Source organism: Mustela nigripes, chromosome 2, assembly GCF_022355385.1.
Source record: "Mustela nigripes isolate SB6536 chromosome 2, MUSNIG.SB6536, whole genome shotgun sequence".
Lineage (NCBI taxonomy): Eukaryota > Metazoa > Chordata > Mammalia > Carnivora > Mustelidae > Mustela > Mustela nigripes.
Genome location: NC_081558.1, coordinates 16,983,977 through 17,008,727, shown reverse-complemented (window position 1 = coordinate 17,008,727; position 24,751 = coordinate 16,983,977). Strand labels below are relative to the sequence as shown.

At 37.4% G+C, this 24,751-nt stretch overlaps 1 protein-coding gene across 1 annotated transcript in view; it reads left to right on the top strand.

The window, feature by feature from the left end:
• Window positions 1-528: 528 nt before the first annotated feature.
• Window positions 529-24,751, top strand: part of SETD2 (SET domain containing 2, histone lysine methyltransferase) — a 91,258-nt gene continuing 67,035 nt past the window's right edge. The window contains exons 1-7 of the mRNA XM_059389591.1: window positions 529-4,889; window positions 8,194-8,325; window positions 9,672-9,800; window positions 11,202-11,325; window positions 12,276-12,353; window positions 15,036-15,133; window positions 17,672-17,798. Coding sequence (XP_059245574.1) covers window positions 574-4,889; window positions 8,194-8,325; window positions 9,672-9,800; window positions 11,202-11,325; window positions 12,276-12,353; window positions 15,036-15,133; window positions 17,672-17,798 — 5,004 coding nt within the window. The 5' untranslated portion in view covers window positions 529-573. The remainder of the gene's footprint in view (window positions 4,890-8,193; window positions 8,326-9,671; window positions 9,801-11,201; window positions 11,326-12,275; window positions 12,354-15,035; window positions 15,134-17,671; window positions 17,799-24,751) is intronic.

The following is a 24,751-nucleotide window of genomic DNA, read 5'->3' as shown; positions in this document are numbered from 1 at the left end:
GAATTGCTGTTCCTTGGAGTTTTGTTGCAGATTTTGTTGCTTTCTTACCAAGTACCAAAGTGATTCTGTGTGATGTCAGGAGACCACTAGTTATAATGACTTCTGCTATTTCTTCTCAGTTATGACATAGGACTAGACTGTTCTCATTGAGTTGTTAGTTATTGCTCTCTATCCGCTTGTCTTTTTGTGTTGTGTCTTGAATTAATAGGATTTTTTTTTCATTCTTGTTGAAAATTCTGCCTGGGGGAAAAAGTTATAAAATGGATAAATTCTTTGTGTAACAGACAAGAATAGAAAAATACGGGTAATTGTTGAAACTGAGGTGTGTACTTAGGATTTTTTATACTATCCTCTATACTTTTAAGTATGTTTGAAATTTTCTATAATAAAGAAGTGCTTATCTAGCTTAGTGAAATTCATACTGTCCTTAAAAAGGACTTTTCATTTTTCTGACATTTTAAACTGTGATACTAGTCATTTGAAAGTAACTTTATTGTTGTAGTAACTGCTTATTTTGTTCATTTATAGGCAAAGATTGAAAATGTGCAGAAAACAGGTTTCATCAAAGGACCAATGTTCAAAGGTGTTGCTTCTAGTCGATTTTTACCCAAAGGCACCAAGACTAAAGTTAATTTGGAGGAACAGGGACGACAGAAGGTGTCTTTCAGTTTCAGCCTTACAAAGAAAACTTTGCAGAACAGGTTTCTGACTGCACTTGGCAATGAAAAGCAAAATGATACTCCAAACTCCCCAGCTGGACCTCTTCAAGTAGACTTGACCCCTAAAATTAAAATGGACATTGCAGATACCTTATCTACTACCGAAGACTCTTCCCCACCAAAATCAAGGGTAGAATTGGGCAAAATTCATTTTAAGAAACATCTGCTTCATGTGACATCCAGACCACTGCTGACTCCTGCCACAGCAGTGAGCTCTCCACCTCCTCCCATAGCACCATTACCAGCAGTCATAGCAGAATCAACAACTGTAGACTCGCCACCCTCATCTCCACCTCCACCACCTCCACCTCCTCAGGCCACAACACCCTCACCACCAGCACCAGTAACAGAGCCAGTGGCCTTGCCACACACACCAATCCCAGTTCTGATGACAGCACCAGTAGATGTAGCAGTTAGAGCACTGAAGGAACCACCAGTTACAACTGTACCAGAATCTTCAGAAGTGGACACTAAGCAGGAGGCTGCTGTATCTAATAGTTCAGAAGAACACATAACTCAAAATTTGAATGAGCAAGTAGATATTGCCTCACAAAAAGAGGATTCCCATATTGGGAAGGAAGAAGAAATTCCAGATAGTTCTAAGAGTAATCTGGGCTCCAAAAAAACAGGTTCTAAGAAGAAATCCTCACAATCTGAAGGCACCTTTCTTGCTTCAGAATCTGATGAAGATTCTGTACGGACTTCCTCAAGTCAAAGATCACATGATTTAAAATTTTCAGCAAGCATTGAAAAGGAAAGAGATTCAAAAAAGAGCTTAGCACCTTTAAAAAACGAGGATTTAGGGAAATCTTCACGGTCTAAAACAGAGAGAGATGATAAATATTTTAGCTACTCAAAACTTGAAAGAGATACTCGGTATATATCTTCTCGATGTAGATCAGAGAGAGAGCGAAGGCGGAGCAGATCTCGTTCCAGATCCGACAGAGGCTCTAGAACTAGTTTATCCTATTCTCGGTCGGAGCGATCCCATTATTACGACTCTGATCGTCGCTACCATCGGAGTTCCCCTTATCGAGAGAGGGCACGCTATTCTCGGCCATATACAGATAACAGAGCTCGAGAGAGTTCTGACTCAGAAGAGGAGTATAAGAAGACCTACTCAAGGCGTACCTCCTCTCATTCCTTCTCTTACAGAGACCTAAGGACATCATCATCCTATTCTAAATCTGATAGGGACTGCAAAACTGAGTCCTCTTACTTAGAGATGGAGAAGAGAGGAAAGTATTCTTCCAAATTAGAAAGAGAATCAAAAAGGACTTCAGAAAATGAAGCAATGAAAAGATGTTGTTCTCCCCCTAATGAACTGGTATTCCGACGGGGGTCATCCTATTCCAAGCATGATAACAGTGCTTCCCGTTACAAATCTACCCTTTCAAAATCTATATCCAAGTCTGATAAATTTAAAAATTCTTTCTGTTGTACAGAATTAAATGAGGAAATCAAACCGTCTCATTCTTCTAATTTACAGGCTCCTTGTTCAAAAGGTAGTGATTTAAGAATGATTAGTAAAATTCCTGAAAGAGAAAAGACTGGGTCTCCATCTCCATCAAATCAATTAAATGATTCACCTACTTTTAAAAAGCTAGATGAATCACTTATTTTTAAATCTGAATTTATAGGACATGATAGCCATGATAGTATTAAGGAATTAGACTCTTTATCTAAGGTGAAGAATGATCAATTAAGAAGTTATTGCCCCATAGAATTAAATATAAATGGATCTCCTGGGGCAGAATCTGATTTGGCAACATTTTGCACTTCTAAAGCTGACACTGTTTTGATGTCTTCTGATGATAGTGTGACTGGATCGGAGGTGTCCCCTTTGGTCAAAGGATGCATGCTTCCATCAAATGGATTTCAGAATGTTAATAGATGTAAAGAAAAAGACTCAGATGATAGTTGCATGCTGCATAGTAAGTCAGGAAGCCCATTCAGAGAAGCAGAACCTCCGGTGTCACCACACCAAGATAAACTTCTATCTTTGCCGGTTATGACTATAGATTATTCTAAAACTGTAATTAAAGAACCAGTCGATATGACAGTTTCTTGCTGTAAAACCAAAGATTCAGATATATGCTGTACTTCAAATGACAAGAACCCTTCATTGCATCATTCTGAAGCTGAAAAGATTGAGCCTTCAGTTATGAAGATTTCTTCAAATAGCTTTATGAATGTGCATTTGAAATCAAAAACAGTTATATGTGATAATAGAAATCTGACAGATCAGCACTCAAAATTTGCATGTGAAGAATATAAGAATGTTGGTAGCACTAGTTCGGCTTCTGTTAACCATTTTGATGATTTATATCAACCTATTGAGAGTTCAGGCATTGCTTCATCTCTTCCGAGTCTTCCACCAGGAATAAAAGTGGACAGTTTAACTCTGTTGCAGTGTGGAGAGAACACATCTCCGGTTTTGGATGCTGTGCTAAAGAGTAAAAGCACAGAGTTTTTAAAGCATGCAGAGAAAGAAACAGTAGCAGAAGTAGGTAGCGGCCTTCCTGATTCAGGAAGAGGATTTGCTTCTTGGGAAAATAGGCATAATAATGGGTTGTCTGGGAAATGTGTGCAAGAGGCTCAAGAAGAAGGGAATTCCGTATTGCCTGATAGAAGAGGAAGAGCGGAAATCTCTTTAGATGAAGAAGGAGGAAGAGGACATGTGCATACCTCTGATGATTCAGAAGTTGTATTTTCGTCTTGTGACTTGAATTTAACCATGGAAGACAGTGATGGTGTAACATACACCTTAAAATGTGACAGTAGTGGGCATGCCTCAGAGATTGTATCTACTGTCCATGAAGATTATTCAGGTTCTTCTGAAAGTTCAAGTGATGAAAGTGACTCTGAAGATACAGATTCTGATGATAGCAGTATTCCAAGAAACCGTCTTCAGTCTGTTGTGGTAGTGCCAAAGAATTCTACTTTGCCCATGGAAGAAACCAGTCCTTGTTCTTCTCGGAGTAGTCAGAGTTACAGACACTATTCTGACCACTGGGAAGATGAGAGATTAGAGTCAAGGAGACATTCATATGAGGAAAAATTCGAGAGTGTAGCAAGCAAACCCTGTTCTCAAACTGAGAAGTTCTTCCATCATAAAGGGACAGAGAAGAATCTGGAAGTTTCTTTCTCACAGCCTAGCAGAAAACAAATAGATAACCACCTATCTGAAATTGCTCATCCTCAGAGTGATGGGGTTGATAGTACAAGTCATACAGATGTGAAATCTGACTTTCTAGGTCATCCAAATTCTGAGGAAACCACAAAAGCCAAAATAGCTTCTAGGCAGCAGGAAGAACTGCCAGTTTATTCTTCTGATGATTTTGAAGATGTCCCAAGTAAGTCTCGGCAACAGATCACTTTCCCTAACAGACCGGATAGTCGACTGGGAAAAACAGAGTTGAGTTTTTCTTCCTCTTGTGAGCGAGTGGATGGTTTCCGTTCATCAGAAGAGCTCCGAAACGTAGGGTGGGAATTCTCTCAACAAGAAAAACCTACTACCACGTATCAACAACCTGACAGCAGCTATGGAGCCTGTGGTGGACACAAGTATCAGCAAAGTGCAGAGCATTATGGTGGGACACGTAATTACTGGCAAGGCAATGGCTACTGGGATCCAAGATCAGCAGGTAGACCTCCTGGAACTGGGGTTGTGTATGATCGAATTCAAGGGCAGGTACCAGATTCCTTAACAGATGACCGTGAAGAGGAGGAGAATTGGGATCAACGTGGAGGATCTCATTTTTCAACGCAGTCCAGTAAGTTTTTTCTGTCCTTTCAGAAGGACAAGGGGTCAGTGCAAGCACCTGAAATAAGCAGCAATTCCGTTAAGGATTCTTTAACTGTGAATGAAAAGAAAGATCTTTCAAAAAACTTAGAAAAAAATGATATGAAAGATAGAGGACCTCCAAAAAAAAGGAGACAGGAATTGGAGAGTGATTCTGAAAGTGAAGGTGAACTTCAGGACAGAAAGAAAGTTCGAGTAGCGGTAGAGCCAGGGGAAACAGCAGTGCCTCCGGCCTCAGCCCTGGTTGGGCCTTCTTGTGTCATGGAGGACTTCAGGGACCCACAGCGATGGAAAGAATATGCCAAGCAAGGGAAGATGCCTTGTTACTTCGATCTGATTGAAGAAAATGTTTATTTAACAGAAAGGTAAGCTTGCTGAATGCTTGTGCAGCAAATTTTAAACTCTTTTTGTTAAAAAAAAAAAAAACAGCTTTCAATGATTCACGTTATATGAGGTCAATTGTATAAAATACAGGTTTGTGATAAGATATACATTAAACAATTGAAAAAGTATTTACCTGTTTAGATTTGATGTCATAGGTTTCTTCCCTCAGTATCCATCCCCCACTGCCTAGGAAGGGGATGTCTATTTTTTATTTGAGGGGGGAGTCTCATTACCTTTTGGGTTCTTAAAGTGTGATTTAGGCCAGCCCTATTTTTCTTAAATTCCTTTTACATGTGTAACTATGATGAACAGTGAAACAAAATCTCAGCAAAATAGTCTGCTCTTAGAAAAAGAAAAAAGTAATTGTGCTTGATTTTTTTTTTTCCTTTTCAAAAATGCTTAGAATGAAGTATCTTTAAAAGGTACTTCATAAAACTGGAACTAGACTAGAACACCATTTTCTGTCTGGTTTTTAAGTCTATTGCTAATAGATTAAATGATTAAATTTGGCAATAGCATAACCACTATTTTAGAATTAAATGATAAAATGGTTTACTACAGATCCCTAGCAAGTATAATGAGAATAGGAGTAATGAAACATAGTCCTCCAAAGCAGAGCTGCACAGCTCGCTTTCTTTCATGTTTCCTCGACAGTCCTCTTGTTTTCCCAATATGAGTATGTGTTAAATGTGCCTTTTTAAACAAAAAAACCTGTAGTTTTTCCTTTTGAAAATTTCTCTTCTACCTAAGACTCTACCTAGCCATCATCTTTTTAAGTGTTAAAATTTTTTTTTATAATGAAATTTTTTTTCACTGTGGTTAAGGTAAAGTTAAAATTAGGTCTCATGATAAGTTTTTCATATTTAAACAAAAAAGCTTTTTTGGGGCTCCTGGGTTCAGTTAGTTGAGCATCCGACTCTTGGTTTTAATGCAGGTCATGATCTCAGGGTTGTGAGATCGAGCCCTGTGTCAGGCTTCGTGATGGGCTTGGAGTCTGTTTGAGATTCTCTCTCTCCTTCTGCCCCTCTCTCTGCTCACACGTTTTCCCTCTCTCTTTCTGAATAAATAAATCAATCTTGAAAAATAAAAACCTTTTTATGATATAGAGAGTCTCTTACAGTAATAATTTACATCTAGTAAATTAGGTTTAGGTTTAAAATACTGAATATTTTAAGTAGTAGTTTTTAGGAATTGCGTGAGTATTCACGCACAGGGTCTTTAAAAGACTAAAGTAAAACTAATCAACCCAGTCCTCTGGGATTTGTTCAGCAGTGAGATCCAGATACATGTAACACCATATATATAGATCTGGTTGGTGGGAACATTGGAGAGCTTTTTTGGAGTGAGAAGCATTTATATATATCCAACATTTTTTTTTTGAAGATTTTATTTATTTATTTGACAGAGATAACAAGCAGGTGGAGAGAGAGGGGGAAGCAGGCTCCCCGCTGAGCAGAGAGCCCGATTCGGGGCTCAATCCCAGAACCCTGGGATCATGACCTGAGCCGAAGGCAGAGGCTTTAATCCACTGAGCCACCCAGGTGCCCCATATTCCGCATTTTTAAAGTGCTTATTCTTATATGCTGGGCCTTTAGGAGCCACCAAGAACACAAATTTTGCAATGGTTTTGAGTATAGTGAAAAAATTATCTTAGGTTTAATGAAAATAGGGTTATCTGAATCTGCCCATTAGTCCTTACAGAGCAATACAAAATAAAGCTTTTGCCGATTTTTCAAAACTACAGTTCTTAAAGTACTTGTAAATAGATACATGGTTTATCTTTAGTTCCGTTTCTTCAGACTGAGAGTAGTCATACACTTATTAATGAATGATACCTTGAATTGATCCAGATGAGTCATTCCTGTTACTCAAACTTAGTTGAAGCTGTCAGGACACTCTTCAGGTACTTTTTAAGTTGGGACTGTAATAGACCATATGTTGAAGATGAAAGCAGATTAGTTAGGAGATTAAGACAGCTGCATAGAGCAGCTATGCTCTTCACTGTCTGATAGTTGGAGTCAAACTGCCCTAATCTTAAGGCGATCTTCTTCAAACTTCTTTGATTTTTTTCCTTCCTTTTGGACAAGGGTCAGAAAGAAAGTTCAACATAAAAGCCAGGCAATAATCACATTTTCACTTTCTTTGCAATATCTGGTGTAGGTATTTATGAACCCAGTCCGTTTTGAACAGTTTCCCTTTTTACCCACAAATCAATCTGTGTTGAAAAAGTTTAGTCCTCTGATTATTCTGCAAGGCCTTATTATTCTGTTATACACTTCTGTAAATTATACTTCATTCTTTTTTTTAATCATTTAATTTTCTGTTAAATACGATTTTTAGAAATTCATTGTTACTGAAAGATTCTCTGAAAGATTTATGGAGTTAAACTCTTAATAAAAGTCTTATTTTTACGGGTTCTTGGGTGGCTTAGTCTGTTAATCGTCTGACTCTGATATTGGTTCAGGTCATGATTTCAGGGTTGTGAGAGAGAGCCCTGCATTGAGCTCTGATCTGGGCATGGAGCCTGTTTAAGATTCTCTCTCTCCCTCTCCCTGTGTTCCTTCTCCATTGCTTGTGTGTGCATATGCTCTCATGCTCTCTCTAAAAGAAAAAAGAACTTATTTTTTAATTTATTTTTTAGCAACTTCTTTCCTTCCTCAGTCTCTGTGTTTTATAAATTAAGTATCTTTTTTTCTCAACCTCATCGAGGAGGACTGATTCTTTTTATTTTTTTAAGATTATTTATTTATTTGTCAGAGGGAGCAGCGGGCAGAGAGAAGCAGGCTCCTCCCCTCTAAGCAAGGAGCCTGATGTAGGACCCAATCCCAGGACTCCAGAATCATAACCAGCCAAAGGCAGATGCCCAACCGACTGAGGCCCCCACACATTCCCAGGACTGATTCTTAAACTTCATTTTAATCAACTGTGTCACCTTTTGATTCTCATTTTTTTCCTGAGCCAAATATAACTATTAACACTTGAAATTGCTCAGAATTTGAGATTTAGCTGAAATGAACTAGGAAATGATAGATGATAGACTTGAACTTACCCTATCCTTCCATTTGTCGGGGCTGAAGGTTTCCTCTCATTCTCTTTGCAGCATAAGTCTTAGTGTTTTTAGTCTCATAGATAGTAGTGAGGAGATATTTTCTTCTTTTTGAATGTTTGACTTAACCAGAATCATTAAATGTGAAACTAAGGAGATTTAGCACATATTTTATTGTGTATGTTGTATCATTGCCAGGAGATTTCTTAAACCAATTCTTACGAAATTTTACCTAATAGAAAGAAGAATAAATCCCATCGGGATATTAAGCGAATGCAGTGTGAGTGTACACCTCTTTCTAAAGATGAAAGAGCTCAAGGTGAAATAGCATGCGGGGAAGATTGTCTTAATCGTCTCCTCATGATTGAATGGTAAGTAAATTAAGATGTTCTGATTTTGCTCAATCGTTCTATTAAATGTCTCAAAATAGTAGAAAGAATTAGTGATGAATAAGATTTAACCTTTCTCCTTCTACCCGTTGTTGAGTATTTATAAGCAATGAAATCTCCAATGTATAACAGTGTTTATAAGGAGGTAGATTTTTCTTGCATTGTACATTATAGTATACTTTGACAGTGCTCTGTTAAGTAGCCCTAAAACTAATGTCATAACCTTTTATCTCTTATAATGTTTGTGTCTTGAGAGGTAAATGTTGGTATTTTTTTAGCTTTTACTATAAGATGAGATAAAACCCTAGCATTTCAAAAGTGCATAAAGTAAAATGTCTTCCAAACCCCAATCCCTCTATTTCTGGTCTTTGCCAGTACTTTTTATACCTATACCAACATTCATAGATATTTCCACTTTTTACATATAGAAATGAAATCTTTACCATATGTACTTTTTTTGAATTTTATCCCCTCACCCTGGCCCAAACACACATGATCACATAATTAAATATGTTTTGGATGCCTGTTGAGAGCAAAGTATACAGACCTATCTTAATCTTCTCTAGGTTGCTTTATATAGTCTGTTTATAGTTAACTCATAATTATTTATCTCCTCTTAAGAAATTTTCTTCTATATTTTTCTTATAAGCCATAAGCATCTTTACATTAAAAAAAGTGTGGTTAATTTTTTTTACCAATTTGATGAAAAATTGTATCATTTTTTAACATGAAGAGAATATGAAGGTGATTTATAATGTAGATATTTTGTTCTTAGTGTTAATAAAGTGTTCTCTTTCAAACTCAGTTTTTTATTTTGCTCATGTTCTAGTGTTAGAGAATAAAACCTACTCAGAAAAATAAAGAGAAAGCACTTTGATATTCCTTTATTAAACTGAAAGTAGAGATGACATACATGTGTAAGAAGAGGAGACAGAAGAGTTAACACTATTCTCCTAACTTGACATTGTTGCCCTGGCCTCTGCACATTTCTGACTTTTCCTTCCAACCTTGCTAAAGAGATGGGAAGTATAGAATACTTTTCTTTATGTGTTTCCCACAGTCAAACTTAAAGTAGTTTTCAGGATCAGGTTCAAATTTAAGCTGGTGTTCAAAGATCAACGACCTGCCCTTCAGTCTTCCTGCAGCGCACTTCTCTTACCGGTCATCTGCTGTTTTCTCCATTCCTCAAGTGGGCCTTGTTCCGTGTTTCTGCACCGAGGCAGATGCCATTGTTGTATCTCTTGTTTGTTTTTGTTGTTGTTATTTGTTAGTTTTTATCCACATCTTATGTGTCATTAGAGATTAATTTTCTCCACTTCTCATTTTAGTTCTTCTCGGTGTCCAAATGGGGATTATTGTTCCAATAGACGATTTCAGAGAAAACAGCATGCAGATGTGGAAGTGATACTCACAGAAAAGAAAGGCTGGGGCTTGAGAGCTGCCAAAGACCTTCCTTCGTAAGTTATGTCTTAATCCTCTTTCACTTTATTTTTGTATTGTTGAAGTTGGTTAGCTACTTTGTAGGAAAATAATGTGTTTGTTACACTGAAGTTTAATAATGATTATTATGGGGTTGCCTGGGTGGCTCAGTTGATTAAACATCTGTCTTTGACTCATGTCATGATCCCCAAGTCCAGGGATCAAGTCCTGAGTTGGGCTCCTTGCTCAGTGGGGAGTCTGCTTCTCCCTCTGCCTTCCGCTTCCCCTGTTTGTGTTCTCTCTCTCTGACGAGTAAATAGATAAAAAAATTTTTTTAAAAAAAGATTTTATTTATTTGTCAGAGAAAGCACATAAGCAGGCAGAGTGGCAGGCAGAGGCAGAGGAAGAAGCAGGCTCCCTGCTGGACAAAGGAGCGATTCAGGACTTGATCCCAGGATGCCAGGATCATGACCTGAGCCGAAGGCAGCTGCTCAACCGACTGAACCACCCAGGTGTCCCTAAAATTTTTTTTTTTTAAAGAAAATATTTTCAATTGTTTCCTAAAGCTCTTTAGCCTTTCTAAGCTTCTCACAAAGAACCCTGCTTTGGTAAAATACCCTAGCACTGAATGTTCCCAGGTTCCCCACATTTTCCTACTCATATAACTTCCCTATGCTGATGGTAGTGTTTTTCATGCTTTAGTTCCAAACTGTTTAGATCTTCACTGGTAGGTCATTCCCATCTAAGAGGACATATTGTGAGATATGCACAGGGTGAGGAAGGCTTTGGAGCTAATCTGCTAGTTAGTTACTGTTAAAGAACATGACATTCCTTGTGTATAGTATACTCATTTCTTCTCCAGTACTGAAGATACTAAATAACAAGGAAAGACCAGTCAGGGTTGGAAGGTATCTGAGAGACCCTAAGGAGAGTGATTAATCGTGATTATTGATAGATACAACAGCCTCTGTGAGTTTTCTCTAGTGAGAGAAAAGGTCTATTTGACCTTTAACATCTTCAGAGACCTTTGTATAAAGGCAGTAGAAGGGCCGCTATATTTAAATTTCCATCTTTTTTCTTAGAGCATAAAGCCTTTAATATTTCAGTGCATCCTGATTTCCTCAGAGCTGTTTCTCAGCTGTAAATCACTGTTTTCATGATCATAAACCAGACTTGAGTGTTTGCTTTAATATCTGGTTAAATCAGGAATACATATTTTGATAGTATGTATAAATGTAAAAGTGTCTTATAATCAACATTTTTTGAAAAATATTGGGAAGGAGAAAACCTCAGTTAGATGCTAGGTACTTTATATATATTTTGTATGATACCAAATTTATCCAATTGTATTTTATTAAATCCATTATTTTTACATGGATGTATGTTTTCCATAAAGCTCCTAGGCAGGAAGTGCTATTGTTTCCCCTTTGTTTTGCCAGGAACACCTTTGTGCTAGAATATTGTGGAGAAGTACTTGATCATAAAGAGTTTAAAGCCCGGGTAAAGGAGTATGCACGGAACAAAAACATCCACTACTATTTCATGGCCCTGAAGAATGATGAGGTGAGCAGCATGAATGTGTTTTCTTTGAAACAGATTGGGAAATTGTTGAGTTTGAAAGGGTCACTGAATGGACAGATTTTTCAAAAGACATTAAGTGACAAAAAAGAGGAGCAGAATAGTATATATAGTTTTTGTTTATAAAAAGATTGGGAGAGGGAGATATTTACATATATAGGTAAATGTAAACATACATGCTTCATATTATAACTCTTAAAAATGACTGATATCTCCAAAGAGGTTTTTTGTTTTTTTTTTGATGTGGGTTACATTTGTCAATACTTAAATAAAAATTAAAGCTGAGAAATGGAAAAATACTTACTAAACCACTGAAAAGCAACAAGCCCATTATACGTTGACATAAATGTTTTTATGAAAATAAAGCATTTTCAAATGATTTTTGTTTTAAACATGAGTACCATTGTTTTACATTTTTACAAATCTCTTTAATGTCTGGTGTAATAAAATTTAGCTAGATTCTCATATCTTTCTCTTTATTCAGTCCTGGAAAACCTAATTCTAGGTCCTGCCCCAGCACCTGTTGAATCTGTCTCTGAGGGTGGGTCCAGCAGGAGTTTTAACAAGCTCTCTGGGAATTCAGATAGACACTGGAGTTTGAGAGCTCCTGCACTGTGGTATAACATGCGCTTTAAAATGGAGTTTTGTACATGAGAAATGAGATTGGAATATAAGAGGATATAAGAAGTAGCTAAAAGTAAATGGAAGAATTATTGGTAGATACGGAGATAATTTTGCTTATAAGTAAGATGTTTATGGTTAGCAGATCTCCTAGAGGAGGCTGTTGGGTATTTGTCCCTTGGATGTGTCTGTACATAAAAGAGGAGGAGGGATTGGAAATATAGGTCATACATTTGCCTAATGCCTTTCCTTCATAAAATGTACATGTATTTTAAAGTCTCATTTCTAACTCTTAAAATGATCCTTTCCCCTAGATAATAGATGCCACTCAGAAAGGAAACTGTTCTCGTTTCATGAATCACAGCTGTGAGCCAAACTGTGAAACTCAAAAAGTAAGTTGAGTTAGATTTAGAGTTTGGGATTTTGTTCAAGATTGCTGTTCTCTTGGGGCACCTGGATGGCTCAGTCGTTAAGCATCTGCCTTAGGCTCAGATCATGATCCCAGGGTCTTGGGATCAAGCCCTGCATTGGGATTCCTGCTCCGCAGGGAGCCTGCTTTCCCCTCTCCAACTCCCCTATGCTTGTATTCCCTCTCGCTATTTCTCTATGTCATAAATAAATATAAATCTTTAAAAAAAAATTGCTGTTCTACATTAAGGGTACCTGTGAATTTTATTTTTTCAATCATTTGAATTGTTTTTTCCTACTCTATTGTTAAAAATCTTATTTTGAAATAAGTTTAAGTATATAAAATAGTGCAGAAACAGTATACAGTTCCATATGCTTCACTTAGCTTCCCCAAATGCTCACATTGTATATAACCATTATACAGGTACCCAATCCAAGAAATACTATTAACTGTTAACTAATCTAAAGTCTTTATTCAGATTTTGTTATTTGTCATTTTTCTTGACTAGGAGCCAATCCAAGAACTCCCACTGCATTTATTTATTTATTTATTTTTAAAAAGATTTTATTTATTTATTTGACAGACAGAGATCACAAGTAGGCAGAGAGGCAGGCAGAGAGAGAGAGAGAGAGGAGGAAGCAGGCTCCCCGCTGAGCAGAGAGCCCGATGCGGGACCCGATCCCAGGACCCTGGGATCATGACCTGAGCCGAAGGCAGAGGCTTTAACCCACTGAGCCACCCAGGCGCTCTCCCATTGCATTTAATTGTCACTTCTCTTTGCCCATAAATTTTTATCTATCTTTTTTTAAAGATTTAATTTATTTGATAGAGAGGGACACAGTAAGAGAGGGAACACTAGCACAGGGAATGGGAGAGGGAGAGGGAGAAGCAGACTTCCCACCGAGCAGGGAGCCTAATGTGGGGCTCAATCCCAGGACCCTGAGATCATGACTTGAGCCGAAAGCAGACACTTAGTGACTGAGCCACCTAGACTTCCTAATTTTAGCTATTATTTCAAGGTATCAAACTGAACTTTAATTTTGATGAAGTCCAGCGTGTACTATTCAGATTTTTATCAGCTCTTATCCAGGTGCCAAATTTGGCTGTTTTAATAACTTAAGGGGCTGAATAGCCACAGATGAGAAGGATTATATGTGATACACATGTGGTTACACTGCTTCTCAACAAGGCTAGGCTCTGGGTCTTGCTCATCTTGATGTCCTATGCCTGGCACATAGTTGACACTTGATAAATTCATTTATTGAATTTGTTTTTGAGCTTAGATGAAACAATATATATGTTAGAACATTGGTTCTTTTTTAGACTAAGAAGGCTATGGACCTGCTCCCTAGAGAAGTAACGGTTCTCAATTCATATTAATGGTTCTCAATCAGTGGTTCCATTTCATATTAAAATAGTGTGTTTTAAATTTTTTTGTCTTTTGAATCTGTGTACTAATAGATCTTAGATATGGCTCTTCTAAGAGCCAAGCCATATAATAAATAGGAGAACCCAGTCCATAATCATTTAACCAAAATTCTGGTTCTAGTTTTGCCTGTAGCTGGTGGCCACATGTCTAACTGTGAGACTCCAGGTGTATTCTGTCCCTTTATCACTTTAAGTCTGGGTTTTTTCATCAGTAACATGTTGACATGGTCTGGACAGGAGCTCTATAGTTGACTTACATCTTACATGTTCTGGAACTACAAGTTCTAAACCCTGTGTATTTAATCCCATTTTAATTTTTGAGTTTCATGCAACTGTTCTCATGCTTTCCTTCCCTTTCACTACACTGGGTCCTATGACCACCAGTTTTTGTTGAAATTAAACATTTGGCATCATTATTTACATGGTTCCATGCTCCATTTTATCTTAGAATACAGTTACTTTTAACATAAGGTAATACCAATTTGCCTATAATTATAGTCAGTGATGCCAAGCATTCCCTATTTGTCTATTTTTAGTACAAGTGAATATTTACTGTGTGGAAATGTATATTATACAAATTAAAGTAGCAGTTGCTTTTATTTTTTATTTTTTTAAAAGATTTTATTTATTTATTTGACAGACAGAGATCACAAGTAGGCAGAGAGGCAGGCAGAGAGAGAGAGGGAAGCAGACTTCCTGCGGAGCAGGGAGCCCGATGCGGGGCTCGATACCAGGACCCTGAGATCATGACCCAAGCCGAAGGCAGCAGCCCAAAGCACTGAGCCACCCAGGTGCCCCGCAGTTGCTTTTATTAGAGACAAATTATAGATGATGGTATTAAGTAAGAGTAACAAATACATTTATTTTAAAAGAAAGTTCCCTATTTGTTATTTGGAAAAGCTTTTATTTTCTAAAGGCACACACATAATTAAGGCAGATGAGGATCTTTAAAGAAAAACACACGGATTGGGACACCTGGGTGGCTCAGTCGGTTGAGTGGCTGCCTTCAGCTCTGGTCGTGATCCCAGTGTCCTGGGATCGAGTCCCACGTCGGGCTCCTTGCTCAGCAGGGAGCCTGCTTCTCCCTCTGCCTCTACCTGCTACTCTTCTGCCTGTGCGCTCGCTCTCTCTTTCTCTCTCTCTGACAAATAAATGAAATCTTTAAAAAAAAAAAAAAGAAAAGAAAAACACACAGATTAATCAGTTACTAATTTCTTTTCTTTTAAAAACATCTCAGTGGACTGTGAACGGACAACTGAGGGTCGGGTTTTTTACCACCAAACTGGTTACTTCAGGCTCAGAGTTAACATTTGACTATCAGTTTCAAAGATATGGGTGAGTATTGTTTTGATTCTGTTTTGCTGCTTCTGATGGGGCAGTAGACTGTTCAGATATAGAGATATAAAACTTTAATGTGAACTACTAAAAAGTTGTATGTGCCTCCAGGTCTTTACTCTTTCAGTTTTGTGTTTTTCCTACTGTATGACATTTGTGGACATTAAGGGATTTATGCAGGAACTGTATAATCTTCCTCTGAATTCCATGCTGTCTTATTTATATAATTATGTTCCATATGTAATGTAAAAAAACCCCTTTTTATTATGGAAATGTCTAGTGTCTGTGTGTGTGTGCATGTAAGGAGAATATAATATAATCCCTATGTATCTATCATTTATCTTTTTGTTATTAGTCATGACTAATTTTTTCTGATCTCTACTCATTGTACTGTGAAAGATAATTTACTTATTCTCTCTAGCCGAAATAATAACTGATGGAGTAGCAGTGAATACCCTTAGCATCTATGTTGTGGTTTCATAGAACCCCACTAAAAGGAACAGGGTTCCTTGGAGGAGTGTTGATTTCAGGTTAAGACAGAAATTGAACAAGGTGATCTTGGATTATTTTGTTGTGTCAGAAAACCGGTTATAATAGGTGAGAGTCATGTCAAAGGAACTTGGAGCTAGCTTGAATAGGCTCTCATATTAGTGAGAGAGTTCTCATTAACACTTAAGCATCAATAAGGATAATAATTATGGTGATTTGAAACTTACTATGTAAAACCCATGAGATTTAATAATACTTTAAAAATAAAACTGCAGGGACGCCTGGGTGGCTCAGTTGGTTAAGCGGCTGCCTTCGGCTCAGGTCATGATCCCAGCGTCCTGGGATAGAGTCCCACATCGGGCTCCTTGCTCCATGGGGAGTCTGCATCTCCCTCTGACTCTGCCTTCCACTCTGTCTGCCTGTGCTTGCTCTCGCTCTCCCTCTGAAAAATAAATAAATAAAATCTTTAAAAAAAAAAAAAACTGCATTAGTTATAATAGAAGGGAACTGATTTATGATTTTTTTTCCATGTTTTAGATATTTTTTATTGTGGAAAATGTCACATAACATTAATTTCACCTTTTTAACTTTTTAAAGTATACAGTTTAGTAGTACAGTCATATTTTGTACATCTATTACCACTGTCTAGTTCCAGAACATTTTCAGCACCCCAAAAGCAGATCCCTTATGTATTAACAAGCTCTCATGCCCGATTTCCCCCTTTTCTTAGCCCCTGGCAAACACTAATCTACTTTCTATATCTGTGGATTTTTCTGGATGTTTCACATATGTGGAATCATGCAAATGTGGTCCTTTGTGACTTCATTTAGAAAACATTCAATGTTTTCAAGGTTCATTCATGTTGTAGCATATACCAATATTTCATTCCTTTTTAATGGCTAAATAATATTCCACTGCATGTATATACCGTATTTTGTTTTTCCATTCATATGTTAATGCACATTTGGGCGGTTTCCACTTTTTTGCTATTGTGAATAATGCTGCAGTGAACACTGGTGAATCAATCAATTAATGATTTTTAAAAAGTAGTTTAAAAGTTAAAAAAGGGGGGGGGGAGAGTCAAGCATTTATCCTGCCTTCCCCAAGTGAATTCTGCTTTAGATTAAACCAAATAGTTAATGAGAAGAAGTTCTTCTCTTGGAGGTCATTTCAGCTAATAAATGAAGTAGTAACAGTATCAGCATTTTGCAGCACCTCATGGACTAATGGATCTAGGCAGTCAGTGGTGTTAGCAGTCACGGGATGAGTCCAGACCAGGTTGTATGTAGGGCTCTGTATTTTTTTCCTCTTATGTTTGCTCTTATGAAGGAAAGGGTACTAGAAATCAAGTGTTTGTGATGTCCTGCTCTATTTATTGAATGATTTCTTTTTATGCCTTTGATTACTGCTGTCATAAACTGAATCTATCAGTTTACTTTAGTATAGGTTTTCATGCTTTTCTCAAGTCACAGAATAAATGGCCGTGATGGTTTGTACCCAAGCTTGTAGACTAGGCCCGTATTCTTTCCACCACTTTTCCTTGACTCCGTGGTGGTAGTTACTTCTTAACAATGTTTCTTATTAGTATCTCATCCTTATGTGGTAACTTTTACATGTTTCCTTTTAAATAACCTGGACATACTGAATTTTATATCTGTGTATATGTATTTATAACAGTATGTTTTGTTTATTCTGTGTGCCTGTTACATTTACATATAAGAGATGTTGAACTATTTAAGCAGTTTTGTTCTCAGCTCAAATATGTATATGCTCTTTTATTTTTATATATTAGTAGGTACTCACAAAATGAAGAAATTTCTCATTAACTTCCTCGCTGATTTTAATAAGGGAAGGTTGGAAAAAGAATGAATGTTTTTTAAGAGCAATTTTCAGGCATTTCCTTTAAATAGTACCAGGTTTGTTGGAGTCTCTTAAAATAATTACTTGTTTTAGGCTGAATAGACTTCTCTTTCATATGTGATTGTTATATTGCTGACATTTTTACATGGTTTACTTTCACATAACATGTTTCCTGTGCCCTTTAAACAGAAAAGAAGCTCAGAAATGTTTCTGTGGGTCAGCTAATTGCCGAGGTTACCTGGGAGGAGAGAACAGAGTCAGTATCAGAGCAGCAGGAGGAAAAATGAAGAAGGAGCGGTCCCGTAAGAAGGATTCAGTAAGTGTTTTGTTCTTACTTTCAGTTTTTACCATGTATGTTTTAAGAAGGGAGGTAGCTTTTCTGATTGAAGTTTGAAAAGTCAAACTACAATCAGAGAAAGTCAGGATCAGATGAGATAATCAGGAAAAGAAGTATGGTTGCTATTTTTATTTCCAGTTCATAGAGATTAGAATTAGGTACAGAGAACTATTGAAGTCATGTTGTAAACACATGGGCCAGTAGCTTTTTGGGGGCCTGTAAAACTTCTAATCCTAAGTACAAATAAAATGTTTATCCACTAGCTTACTTAAGTCTGATCTACATTCCTAATCTTTTCATAGTGGTTTGTTTTTTTGTTTGGAACTCTTAAAAGTTTGCAAGTGTTCTTATAATCTCTGAAAACCCTCTTTGGAGTATAAGGTGAGTTTTGAGAGGTGACAGGCAACAAAGAGTGAGAATGGAATGGTGAAAGTGGTCTTTTCATTTACTATATTAACATAGTAATTAATGGCCTTTTTTATACCTCAGCTCACCTCAGTTATACTGGAGGAAGGAGCTATCTTGTTAATAAAGGGACTCTTGCCTGGGACAAGGACTTTGTGTGTTTTTTTTTTTTTTTTTTAATCCCCCCTCCCTTTTTCTGAGAGTCCCTACACCAAAACAGTATTTCTTAGCCTCAGAACCACCTGGCAGGGCCCGTAATGAAAATGCACATTCCTGGGTCCATCCCCAGACCTATGAATCCTAGTGGAGGGCTAGGAGCAGGAGCTAGGAGTCTAAGGGGGTTAGTCAGCAAATTCCCTTATGATTCTTTAGCAGTTAGCTCATGCCATGGCTTTTCTTATAAATGACTGCATAGATTAAGTATAAATTACTGTTTAGATGAGGAGATAGAAGATGTATTGGGACAAAGGGATAAAAGTGTAATGGTTAAAAGGTGATGTCAGTAAGTCCAAATTAATTGGAGAGAATTAATTATGGAACATCTGAATTCTGTAAGGAGATATAGATAGCAAAAAGCATTGGAAAGGGCAGTTGAAAAATTTAAAAAGGACTTTTGAAAATTACCGAAAGGAAAGTTTCAACAAATACCACCCAAGATGAACACATTCTTTAAAGTATTGTGTGTGCTTTAGCTGTCCTTTTTGGAGAGCATATGTACCATAATGCTCTGCCAGGCACTCTGCTAAGTACCTGACACATTAACTCATGTAATTCTCACAATAAGCCCTGAAATTAGGTATAAGGATTTTTTTTTTTAAACAGATGAGAACATTAAGGTATCACCTGGTAGGTAATGGAAGTGAACTAGCTCTTGTCTTTCCTCTTAACCGTTATGTTGCATTGCAGATTGTGGAGAGCAGTTCCATCCTCTTCCAACTCAGACAGTTGTGGTCATAACAACCGATGTTTCTGTGTGCTAGAAAATAAATTTTAAAATCTATTACATTGTTTTGTTTAGAGTTTTAGAAATGGTATATGTTTATTTCTGCAATTTTTTTTTACTCTTTATTTTAAAATTTGATCCACATTGATAAATATGTAAACATATTTTTAACTACTATTAAGTTTTTCATCATATGAGTTTATTATATATAATCCTTCTAACGAACACTAGTGTTTTTAAGCTTTTGCTCTTACTGTCACAGCATCTGTACATGTTCCTGTAAGGCATATCCATGGAAGTGGAGTCACTGGGTCTTAGCTGGTTAGCCTTCTTTTTTCTTTTTTTTAAAGATTTTATTTATTTATTTGACAGATCACAAGTAGGCCGAGAGGCAGGCAGAGAGAGAGAGGGAAGCAGGCTCCCTGCTGAGCAGAGAGCCTATGCGGGACTTGATTCTAGGACCCTGAGATCATGACCTGAGCCAAAGGCAGAGGCTTAACCCACTAAACCACCCAGGCCACCCCCCTCCGCACCCCCGCCTGTTAGCCTTCTTGACTTTGACTGTTGCGGGAAATTTTTCTCTAAACTCCATTATTATTGCTTTTATTTTTAACTCTCCTTTTCTTTTCTTTTTCTTTTTTTTTTTTTTTAAGATTTTATTTATTTGATAGAGAGAGACACCAAGAGAGGGAACACAAGCAGGGGGAGTGGGAGACGAAGAAGCAGGCTTCCCGCTGAGCAGGGTGCTTGATGTGGGACTCGATTCCAGGACCCTGGGATCATGACCTGAGCCGAAGGCAGATGCTAAAGGACTGAGCTACTCAGGCGCCCCAGCTCTCATTTTCTTTGATAGTTTATCAGAATAGCCACAAAATAGTCATTAAACATGTTGACCTATGCTTTAATCTCCAATAAACTCCCCTTTGGCTATCTCCTACTCTCAAAGCTTACAGAATAAATATTTCTTAAAAACTGTATTATTGGTGGGGAGTATCCTTATAATGTGATGGTTTCTTAGGCAGTGTCATAACTCCATCATACCATTACCAGATGGCTTTCTTTCTTTTTTTTTTTAAATTTTTTAAAAAGATTTTATTTATTTGACAGAAATCACAAGTAGGCAGAGAGGCAGGTAGAGAGAGGAAGGGAAGCAGGCTCCCTGCTGAGTGGAGAGCCTGATGTGGGGCTCGATCCCAGGACCCTAAGATCATGACCTGAGCCAAAGGCAGAGGCTTTAATCCACCTGAGCCACCCAGGCGCCCCCAGATGGCTTTCTATCTGATAAGATTCAGGAACAGTCCCAGTGCACAAAGTGTAGGCATTCCTTTGTTTGCTTGTGTTTATTCTGATTATGGTGTGTCAGTGTCAGTATAGGCTTTGGCATTATAGACTAAATTAGGTGTAACATGAATCCAGTCATCATGGGTTGCTCCAGGTATGAATTTGAAGTTATTCTGGAATAGAATGCTGTAGATAAAACTTTGGCCAGATAGAGGAATGAGCCAGAATGATTTTAGATTTCTAGGAGGGTTATTTGCCCTGCCAATAATGAACACTTGAACCCTAGTTTACTTTTTCTTGGATTGTTGCCCTCTGAAATTCCCTTTTGCATGCCTAGATTCTGAATTTTAGTCAGCTATAGCTGAGAGTCTTGGGAATTCTTTTGGGTAGAGGATGCTATGGAGAGGACAAGATAGGACAGTTTAAAATGTAGTTTTGCATATTTTAATTATTAAGAAGAGTATATTAATAGTACTATAGCCTACAACCTCCATATCAGCCCTTGATCAGTAAACATTTTTTTTATTTCTTGCTCTTATGATTGTCCTAAGTCATCTCCTTAACAAAGCTAAAAGCTCTTCCAATTGAAGTTGGTTGTCTTTTTTGGGGATGTCACAAACCAGGTAACTAATAACCCAATGTAATTTACTAGGTAACTAAGTACTTAGCTGATGGAAATATATTAAGTCCCTATAACCTGATGATATTTGTAGTTTGTAAAGTACAAGCAGGAAATAGTCTGAAACTTCTCTTAGTCTCTTCTGAGTTTGTGAAACTAATGATAACTAATTTACACAATAAAGAGGGTGAAAAGGTACATACTTGCTTTGAACACAAAACAAGTATTAATATCTAAAGTATATAGAGCATTCCTACTAATTAATAAAGAAAAAGCCAGCACAAAGGAAAAATAAAGAGACACCATCCAGACACTTTACTAATCCAAATAACCAATAAACATAGGAAGATGTTCAACCTCATTATGAATCAGGGCAGTATCAGTTAAAACTATCAGGTGTCATTTACATGCCTATCAGATTGGTAAAAAGTCTGATGACTTGTAAGAACAGGATCTCCTACACTGCTTGGGGGTTGTAAATGGGTACAGCCACCCTTTTTTTTTTTTTTTTTTTTTAAGATTTTCTTTATTTTTCCAAGAGAGGGAGAGAGTAGAGCATGCAAGGGCTGGGAGTGGCAGGCAGAGGGAGAAAGAGCAAGGAGCCTGATGCTGGACCCGATCCCAGAATCATGACCTGAGCTGAAGGCAGAGGCTTAACTAACTAAACCACCCCGGCATCCCTGGGTGCAACCACTTTTATAAACACTTTGGAATTAATTACTGAAAGTGAATGGATATGTATCTAGAGTCACAGCAGCATTGCTTATATTAGAAAAAGTAGAAACAAATTTCCATTAACACTAATATAGACAATTTATAATGTAATCCTAGACTTAAAAATTTGTCATGAAAGTGAAGGACTAGGGCTGCATGCAACAGAATGGAGGACTCCTAAAATGTAAGGATGAAACACAAGCATGACAAAAGTTTTGTCCAGTATAATTTCCAGAAAGATTTAAAAAATAGATAAAATTAAGTTATAATATTTAGGGTTTTTGTATAAATGATAAACCTATTTTAAAAATAAAAGAATGATTTTCTAAAAAAGTCAGGAGATGTTAGCAAAGAGGAGGTATTATAAGAAGGGAAGGGCACATGGAGCACTTCAGGGATGCTGGCAATGTTGTCCTCCCCCGGCCTTCTTATCACATGCATGTTGATTTTATGGATAATGCTCACTTGTTTGTTAAGCTTACTTGTTTACAAATCATTTATATACTTTATGTGTACTGTATTTCATCAGGAAGTATTAAAAATACTGCTTAGAGCAATTAAGGATGGTTGATGGCCAAAATACTAAAGTATTTAAAAAGAGTAAATTAGGGGTACCTGGGTGGCTTAGTTGCTTAAGCATCTGACTTTGTCTCGGGTCATGATCCCAGGGTTCTGGGATCAAGCCCTGTACAGGGCTTCTTGCTCAATGGGGAGCCTGATTCTCTCTCTCCTTCTGCCTACCCCTCCCCTGCTTATTCTCTCTCTCTCTGACAAATAAATTAAATCTTTAAGAAAAAAAAGTAAATAATTTCTTGGACCGATTAAGCATTTAACAGAATAAATTTTTAAATGCTATAGAATTTTGCATTTTTGTATATATAAATGTTCATGTACCAGTAATTAAAATATACCTTAACCATTTTTATACTTTCATATTGATATTGATTTTTTTTTTAAGATTTTATTTATTTATTTGACAGACAGAGATCACGAGTAGGCAGAGAGGCAGGCAGAGGTGGGGGGAACCAGGCTCCCTGCTGTACAGAGAGCCCAATGCAGGGTTTGATCCCAGGACCCTGGGATCATGACCTGAGCTGAGGGCACAGGCTCTAACCCACTGAGCCACCCAGGTACCCCATTCATGTTGATTTTTAGTTACTTTAGATCCTTTCGGGAAGGCGGTGATGCATAAATTAAAAATAAGTACTTCTAGTAAATGTAAATTAATGAAAGCAATCAGTTGGCCTCCTGGCTCCCTTCCTCCCAGGTATCCTAAAAGCTATTAATCCCACAATTCACAATTGATTATCCACTTGAGTACCCAAAATTATGGACGCTGTATCATACATAGGATTGGCATGATAACTTTTATGTATGTCAGTACAACCACTAAGCTCGTAATTGTAGTGGGAGGTTCAAAGGTTATTCACTTTCTATATTTTGTTTGCAAAATTTTGTTATTTTTACTTAAGTTTCTGCAGGTTTACTGTTTATTTCCTTAAGAAAGAATGCTACTGTTTTTATTTACCAGTGGAGTTTTATATACTGTAGTGTCTATTCAATAAATGTTTATTAAATGAAAAATTTAAGAACTCAGTTTTTTTGTTTGTTTGTTTGTTTGTTTTTAGAACTCAGTTTTATCTCTTAAGTATTCAGAGTTAGAGAGGCCTTTCCTGGCTAATTATGAAAAGAAAACCCCACCTCTCTCTCTTCTTTTAAAAAGATTTATTTATTTTGGTGGGGGCAGGGACAAACAGACTGCCTTGGTTGCAGAGCCCCATGTGGGGCTCAATCCCAGGACCTGAGATCATGACCCAAGCTGAAATTCAAGAGTCAGAGGCTTAACTGAGCTACCTAGGTGCACCAGAAAACCCCATCTCTTAGCCTAGTAGTATTTGTGTCTCAAAACTCTGTCCAAAGTGAGGTTCTGACTGTTGCACTTGGGGGAAAAGTAGAATTTTAAAGCCCTTGGTCTTTCCTATTCTAATCCTCTAGAATTTAAGACACAGGAGGTTTTACATTTAGGATATGCAGGGGAAAGCCATCATTAAGGAAATTGTCCTGAATTAATGTTTAACCATAAACTGGTTTTCTGTATATATCCTTAATCTCTTCAAAACATAAGTGATGCTGGAAATGAAAAAGAAATGAGCCTTAAGTGTACATTTTAGAAGGAAAAAAGTGAGTTTACATTTCTTCAGAGTCTTGTAAGTAGCATTTCATGTTTTCTTGTTTTTGTTCCTAAGAGTTATGTGAGTTTTGTGGTATAATATAAAATAGAAGTGTTTAGTGCCTTGCCTAAAATTATGTTGAGATGATAAAAAGTTAAGTAACAGAAAATTTCCTTAAGGGATTCCGGGTGACTCAGTCAGTTAAGCCTCTGCCTTCCACTCAGGTTATGATCCCAGTGTCCTGGGATCAAGTCCTTGGTCAGGCTTCTTGCTCAGTGGGGAGTCTGCTTCTCCCTCTGCCTGCCACCCTCCCTGCTCATGCTCTTAATCTCTCTCTCTCTCTGGCAAATAAATAAATAAATAAAATATTTGAATAAAAGGAAAAGAAAATTTCCTTAAGATTCTTGTCTTTTAGAGGCGCCTGGGTGGCTCAGTGGGTTAAGTCTCTGCCTTCCGCTCAGGTCATGATCCCAGGGTTCTGGGATCGAGCCCTGCATCTGGCTCTCTGCTCAGTGGGGAGCCGGCTTCCCTTCCTCTGCTTCTCTGCCTACTTGTGATCTCCATCTGTCAAATAAATAAATAGTCTTTAAAGAAAAAAAAAAAAGATTCTTGTCTTTTGGATTTTCTTTCTTCTAATTTATTATCAGTGCATTCTAGAATTTTATCATTTCAGGCCATATTGGTATACTGCTGTTCTTTATATCTCTTCTGTGTTAGTTGCTGTCTCGTGTAGATTTTATTCTGTTATTGCCGCACTACTTATTCTCAAATTCCATGTTGATCATATTATTCTCCTTTT